Source organism: Penaeus japonicus, unplaced genomic scaffold, assembly GCF_977035675.1.
Source record: "Penaeus japonicus unplaced genomic scaffold, GWHDUDI00000001_assembly GWHDUDI00000015, whole genome shotgun sequence".
Lineage (NCBI taxonomy): Eukaryota > Metazoa > Arthropoda > Malacostraca > Decapoda > Penaeidae > Penaeus > Penaeus japonicus.
Window position 1 is genome coordinate 37,476,694 of NW_028234417.1, and position 7,500 is coordinate 37,484,193.

Here is a 7,500-nt window from a genome sequence, read left to right on the forward strand (position 1 = left end):
TCTTCCTCTACCTCCTCTCACTTATCCTCCTCCTCCTTTCCTCTTCCTTAAATTAAACTGGAGTCGAACTTCACTTTCATAAAAATCTTCCTAGGATGATGTTTATATGCCAGGACTTTTTGTGTCACTTCTTACTTTCACGTCTTAGGAGGTTTCGTGCCACTCTGGCCTTTTCTTCCTACACACCTCATACCTACTATAAGATAGATTATTATAGTTTTGGGAATGCCATCCAGTACACATCTTGAGCAGACTGCTATACTGAGCAACTCTCAAGCACAAGGGAAATGCTGAACAACTCACAATACTGAACAGCTCTCAAGTTGAAGGGAAAACTGAACAACTCTCAAACACAAGGGAAATATTGAACAACTCACAAGGGAAATACTGAACAACTCTCAAGTACAATGAAATTTACTTACGGGTATTGGTGCGAATACTGGGATCTGTGGAAGAAAAAGAAGGTTGCTTAGAGACGTCTTGGCGAATCTTGAGGTGTAAGGGAGGCCATGCGCAGCTGTCTGTGTGTGTGTGTGTTTGTTTGTTGTTTTGTCTGTCTACTCACCTATTTGTTTGGTGGATTGTTTGTCTGAAAGTTTGCTCATGTTACTAGGCACATCTCTGTGTTTGTGTATGTAAATATACAGGGGTCCACATATGATATTCACGAGCACACCATAACATCCGGTTCCTCTTCGCGCCCCTTTATCTACAGAGTGATATATTCAAAGTGGAGCTATTTCTAAGCCTAGCCACACACACCGCCCACACGCCCACTCTAAGGAATGAGCATTAGCCCGCCGCCTACATATACAGGTGACACGCGTGGCATCAAATGCATCTGTCACAAAACAGGCGGATTTGGCCGGAACATGAAATCAATTCTATAAATATTCATCAGATGAACAAACCTCATATCAACATGTTCATCCATTCAGTTCAACACCACATCACCGTGTTGGTTACCAGAAGGGTTCACTGTGCGTTCTCATATACATAAATGTGTTCCCATATACATAAATGTGTGTGTGTGTGTGTGTGTTTGTGTGTGTGTGTGTGTGTGTGTGTGTGTGTGTGTGTGTGTGTGTGTGTGTGTGTGTGTGTGTATCTGTGTGTGTGTGTGTGTATCTGTGTGTGTGTGTGTGTGTGTGTGTGTATCTGTGTGTGTGTGTGTGTGTGTGTGTGTGTGTGTGTGTGTGTGTGTGTGTGTCTGTATATTTGTGTGTCTGAGTGTGTGTGTGAGAGAGAGAGAGTTAGTGTGCGTCGCAGACCGACAGCCAGGCAGCGCGAGCCGCGGCCGCCCTCCCCTTGGCCGCGGCGGAGGAATTCACGAGCTCTTCATCCCGCCCATTTCCAAGAGCGGCGGCACGAAAAAGAATGGGAATTTCCCATAGTGCCGCGAGGACAGGAGTGGACTGGCGAGATTGGGAAGAATTGAATTACGCAGAATTGGGGCGGACTGGTGCTCGTTACGAGGCGCTGATTCTATACTACGGGCGTCGGGAGGGGGGGGGGAGAGGTTGCGCCCCCATTAATGGGTCGTCTGACCCTCGCTCATCCTCGCATTTCTCTTTTGTTATTTTGTTGCATTGTGGATTCCACGGAGACAGATACGGCCCTCCGTGTGCGATTCATTCCAAAAACGCTTTATATCTTCAGAAGCTTTTTTTTTCTCTCTCTCTCGCTTTTGACCGCCTTTCTAGCCTGTTGACTATATTCGCTCCCTCTCTCGCCCGCATACTTATCTGTATATTTGTATTTATACAAATGTGTATCCATAGGCATGTGAGTCTATGCGTCTGTGTGTCTGTATATATATATATATATATATATATATATATATATATATATATATATATATATATATATATATATGTATGTATGTATGTATGTATACATACACACGCACACACACACACACATACATTCTTTTTTCTTTCTTTTTTTTCTTTTCTTTTTTCTCTTTTTTCTTTTTCTTTATTTTTCTTTCTTTCTTCTTTTTTTTTCTCTCTCCCTCTCTTTCTCTCCCTCTCTCTCTCTCTCTCTCTCTCTCTCTCTCTCTCTCTCTCTCTCTCTCTCTCTCTCTCTCTCTCTCTCTCTCTCCATCATTCCATTCCCACAACGTCACACGGTCTTTTTTCACTCTGCTCCTAACTGCTGCTTCTGCATCATTAGCAAAGCTGCTCCATTGCTCTCCATTACTCTTGTGCCACTCGATTCTGCTTCTTGTTCCTTGTTTTCTCTCTTTCTATGTATTATTTATCCCTGTTTTATCATACATCCCTTGTTCTAGTTCCGTCACTGACCTACGAGCTGCGCATGCGTGTCCCATAAAGCGTGGCAGGTCGTCATACCTCATTCGGAAGTGCCTTCCATTCCTGCTTTGAACTCCCACACTCGCGGCGCTCGGATTCCAACGGGACGGCCCGACCGCTCGCCCTTTCGAGAACACGCCCGAACTCACATGCAGCCACACACAGGAAATAAAGCTTATGGGAAGAAAAGAGAGAGAGGCAGAGGGATCCTGGCAATGTGGGGCAGGAACAGACAAAGAGAGAGCTCAATATCCTCCCTTGGTCTTTCTCACTCCGTTCATTCTTTCTTTGACTCTCATTCCGTTTCCCTACCTCAGCTCCCCCCTTTCTCTCCCCATTCATCCCTCCTTCCTTTCCGCCATCCCTCTCGCTTTCCTCCTTCCCTCCTTCCTTTCCCCTTCCTCTCTCCCCATTCATCCATTCTTCCCTTCCTCCATCCCTCTCGCTTTCCTCTTTCCTTTCCTCTTTCTCTCTCCCCATTCATCCCTCCTTCCTTTCCTTCATCCCTCTCGCTTTCCTCCTTCCCTCCTTCCTTTCCACTTTCTCTCCCCCCATTCACCCTCTTTCCTTTCCTCTTTTTCTCCCCCCCATTCACCCTCCTTCCTTTCCTCCATCCCTCTCTTTTTCCTTCCTCCTTTCCTCTTTCTCTCTCCCCATTCATCCCTCCTTCCTTTCCACTCCTCTCCCCCCATTCACCCTCCTTCCTTTCCTCCATCCCTTTCTTTTTCCTACTTCCCTCCTTCCTTTCCTCTTTCTCTCTCACTTTCCCCCTCCCCATCTACCTCCCTCTGCCTCCCTTTCCTTCCCCTCTACGCCTCCCCTCCTCCTTCCTTCCCTCCCTCCCTCCCTCCCTCCCTCCCTCCCTCTCTCCCTCCCTCCCTCTCTCCCTCCTTCCTTCCCTCCCTCCCTCCCTCCCTCCCCCTCTCTCTCTCCCTCCCTCCCTCCCCCTCTCCCTCCCTCCCTCCCTCCCTCCCTCCCTCTCTCCCTCCCTCCCTCCCTCCTTCCCTCCCTCCCTGTCTTTGACCCGACCCTTTCCCTTCTCTCACCTTACCCCTTCTGCCTTTTCTTTACCCCTGTCCTTTGCCCTCCCTTTTTCCCTCTCCCTCCCTTCCCTATTCCCTTGTTTCCCTATCCCTCCCTACCAATTTGCCTTCCCTTTTCCCTCCCGTATCCCCATTACCCCTTCTTCCCTCATTCCTTCTCCCTTTCTCTTCTCCCCCCTCCTTTCCCGGTGCCTCCTTTATCCCGTCTTTTTCTCCCTTTCTACGTTCCTTCCCCTTCCTCCCTTTCCCGCCCTATCGTTTCTCCATTCCTCTTTCTTCCCCCTCTCCCTCCCTCCCTCTTCCCTCCCTCGCTCCGTGTCCCTCCCTTTTCCCCTTGTTTCTCCTCTCCCTCTCTCTATTCCCTTCGTACCTCCAACGCCTACTCCCTCCCTACCTATTTCTTTCCCCTCTTTCTTATTAATCTCCCTCATACCCTTCCTCCTCCCCCTCCCCCCTCTCCCTCCCTCCTCCCTCCCTCCCTTCCTCCCTCCCTCCTTCCCTCCCCCTCTCCTTTCCCTCCCTCCCTTTACACTCCCTCTCTCCCTCGCCCTGTTACCCCCATTTTCCCCTCTTCTTATCCCCTCCCTCTCCTCCCTTTTCCGCTCCACTCGTCCTTCTCCCCTCCCTTTTCCCTCCTCTTCCTCTACCCTCCCTTCATGGTTGCCCTTATTCCTCCCTATTGCTTTCTCCTGCCCTTCCCTCTACCTTACCTCCCTCCCCCCTCCCTGCCCCCCGTTTTTGTTCACCCTCCCTTTACCTCCCTCCCTTTAGCCACCCTTTCCCTACCTCCCTCCCTTCCCTCGCCCTTCCCTTCTTTCTCCGTCCCTCCTCGTTCCCTTCCTCCCATATAGGCCCTTTATACATTCCCACCTTCCCTTTTCCCTTCTTCCTTTCCCACTACCCATTTTCCTGTCCCTAAGTATTTCTTTCTTGATTTTCGTCCCGTTCCCTGTTTCCCCCTTCATTACCCATGCAATATTATCTGTCCTTTACTCCCTTTTTTCCTGACCCTTCCCGTAGTCTCCCAGTGGTCGGCCTCCCCTCTCGGTTGTTAAGGAGGTGGCGTTGATAACTCATGCGGGGGAGCGAGGGTTGGGGGGTAAAGCGGGCAGGGGCGGGAAGTGCGGAGTTAGGGGGGAGACGGGCTAGGGGGAAGGGGGGGGGGGGGGGGGGGGGGGGGGGGGGTGTTAGCGGGGGGGGTGCAAGGTTGGGGTGGAGGTTGCGAAGAGAGAGAGAGGCGGGTGGGTGTGTGACTAGGAGTTGCGAGGTAGGGGGGGGTTGGGGGCCGAGGGCGGGGGGAGTCGTGGTGACGGGTGGGGAGGCGAAGGGGGAAGGAGTGGGGCACGTGCTGTGGGGAGCTTGTGGGCGTGGAGGGTGTGGGACGAGTGGGTGGGGTTGGTGGGGGTACTAGGACGGAGAAAGTCAGGGGGGGCACCCTCCCATCCCTCCTTCCCTCGCCTCGCTCAACCGCCCTTCCTTTCCACCACCCTCACTCCCCACCCATCCCAACGACCCTCCGCGTCTCCTTAGCCCACCCTCCCCAGCGAACCCTCCGCCCTCGTCCCATCCTCCCTCCCCTACTCGCTAAGCTCCTAAGCCCATCCTGCAGAAGAGAGGAAAGAGGGAATGTTGGGGCGAGTCACTCGTGAAAAGCGAATTTCTTCTCCTGATGATGAAGTTTACGAATTCTTTATTGATCTTGTGAGAGGCTGTTGAGGAGCGGGTCCGGCGTTCACTTCGGGGCGTTCAGTCGGCTCCCCCGCACTCGGTCCGGCGTTCACTTCGGGAATGTTCATGTAGCCGCATGAACGGCGCGAGAGGGTGGGTGGGGGGCGGGGGAGCGCACAATAAGTATGATGGTAAAGGTGATCATAAAAACTGTAATTATGACTAATGACATCATGAGTGATAACAGCAGTGAAATGACAGTGAAATGACAGCGCCAGCAATAACACCAGAGCCAATGAGGATCATGAGGATGACAATAATAAGAGTAATGATGATAAAGGTAAAAATGATACCATTGATACTAATGACATAAATAAAATGAAAAATAAGGATGGCAATTATCATTTTTATCATTATCGTCATCAATATAATCAGTATCTTTATTGTTATCATTATTACCTATATTACTGTTATCATTATATTCATGATGATTATCAAAAGTATATTAGCAAATGATATTAATGTTACTTCTACCATTACCACCACTACTACTAATAAAAATTCATCCTTATTATCATCATTATTATTACCCTCATTATAATGACAATAATAATGATAATGATGAAAATAATAGTGATAACAATGATTATAATATTAGTCATTATAACATAATAACAATAATCATAATAACAATGATAATAATAGCAATGACAATAGTAATGAATAGTAATAACAATAATAGTTATAATAACATTAATGATGATAACAATTATAATGACAATAACGATGATGATAACAATAACAATAGTAATCATAATTATATTAATACTGATAATAGTAATAATGATAATAAAAACAATAATAATAGTGATAATAATAATAATAGTAACAATAATAATAATGATAATGATAATAATGATAATAATAATAATGATAATAATAATAATAATAATAATAGATAATAATAATGACAATAATAAACAGAAGACAAAGGATTAAGATTCGTATTCCACCCTTTTCCTCCCCCTCCCCCTCCCCCCAACATTCCTCCGTCGTCCTGCATCATCTGGAGATGACATCCTAGCCCCCCCCCCACCACCCCACCCCGCTTCCCTCCCTCCTCCCTCATCTCTGCAGTCTACCTGAGAGGCGGGGAAATCAACTTGAATCCAGCCGGTTTCTGAGACCAGGCGTAGGATTTCATAAGTGTAGGTTGTGTGTGTGTGTGAGGGTGGGGGGTGGGGGGGTGGGGGGGGGCTCTCCGTTTCTCTGTTATAACCTGGTTGACATTTGGCAAGCGAATGGATGCTCGAAATACACTTATAAAGGTGTTTTTGTTGTTTTGTTTTGTTTTGTAAATAGCAAATGCATCGTTGGGTAGTTATGAGATGGGGTTTATGATGCAGAATTTCCAGCTTTTTTTGGACTGTGGTGCGTAGGCTGAGGGTGATTTTTTTTTTTTTTTTTTTTTTTACAGATGTTCGAATGTTGTGTGATTATATGTGTATTTTTGTGTACGCTATGCAATCCTCTGTTTAGCCATATGCTGTTTCAGGGATAAGATCATGAAAAATAATGGATTAGCCATGAGGATGGAAAAGCTGGACACTGAAGTTCGCCCTAAATATTACCTTGAATCTATATTTGATTCCCAATATTGAATAATTTTGACAGGTGAAGCGGTCATGGACGTTAACTGTACCGCTTATCTAGCAATTAGCAAATCAAATAACATATTAGTTGATCAACCAATCAACCGATAGATACTGTAAGTCAGTATCTATCATCCGACACATATCATCTACTTCAAGATATTTTTGAGAGAGAGAGAGAGAGAGTAGGAAGAGAGGAACCAATCTCCAATCCCTTTCGCCTCCATTCATAATGTTCTAGAACAAAGTTATAACTCTTAACAGGTGCACCGACTGCTCAATACTTTCTGTATCTTCGTTTCATGTTTGGCTGACTGCACATGTGTAAATATGGCTTTATTGGCGTCTGCAAGTGTGTGGAGTGTATAGCTTGTGAACGAGAAGAAGAAGAAGAGAACGAGCTAAGAACGAGAAGAAAAAGAAGAGAACGAGCTAAGAACGAGAAGAAGAAGAAGAGAACGAGCTAAGAACGAGAAGAAGAAGAAGAGAACGAGCTAAGAACGAGAAGAAGAAGAAGAGAACGAGCTAAGAACGAGAAGTTCTCAGTTACCGTTCCGGTGTGAGCACAAAGGCAAACGTACAGAATGGCGTGAAGTTTTTTATCGCTCAAAATTATTCGGTAGAAGAAATTCCACCGCCGCACTTTTCGAGCCGTGATGAACACTCAACCCTCTTCGGTACACGCTTCATACATCCACTATGTGGATTCTATGTCATTATGTGCCTCTTCCCTTTTCGTGTTATGTGTGTGACGTTTCTCATCCGCAACCTAGCGGCTCCACTTACGCACAACGTACTATTTTGTATTCTCTTCAGCGCCGT

At 46.9% G+C, this 7,500-nt stretch overlaps 1 protein-coding gene across 1 annotated transcript in view; it reads right to left on the reverse strand.

Moving 5' to 3' along the window:
- The window catches only part of LOC122256767 (glutamate-gated chloride channel), a 179,991-nt gene that overhangs the window by 46,684 nt on the left and 125,807 nt on the right, over positions 1 to 7,500 (reverse strand). Inside the window, exon 3 of the mRNA XM_086544924.1 lies at positions 423 to 446. Within this exon, the coding sequence (XP_086401050.1) occupies positions 423 to 446 (24 nt within the window). The remainder of the gene's footprint in view (positions 1 to 422; positions 447 to 7,500) is intronic.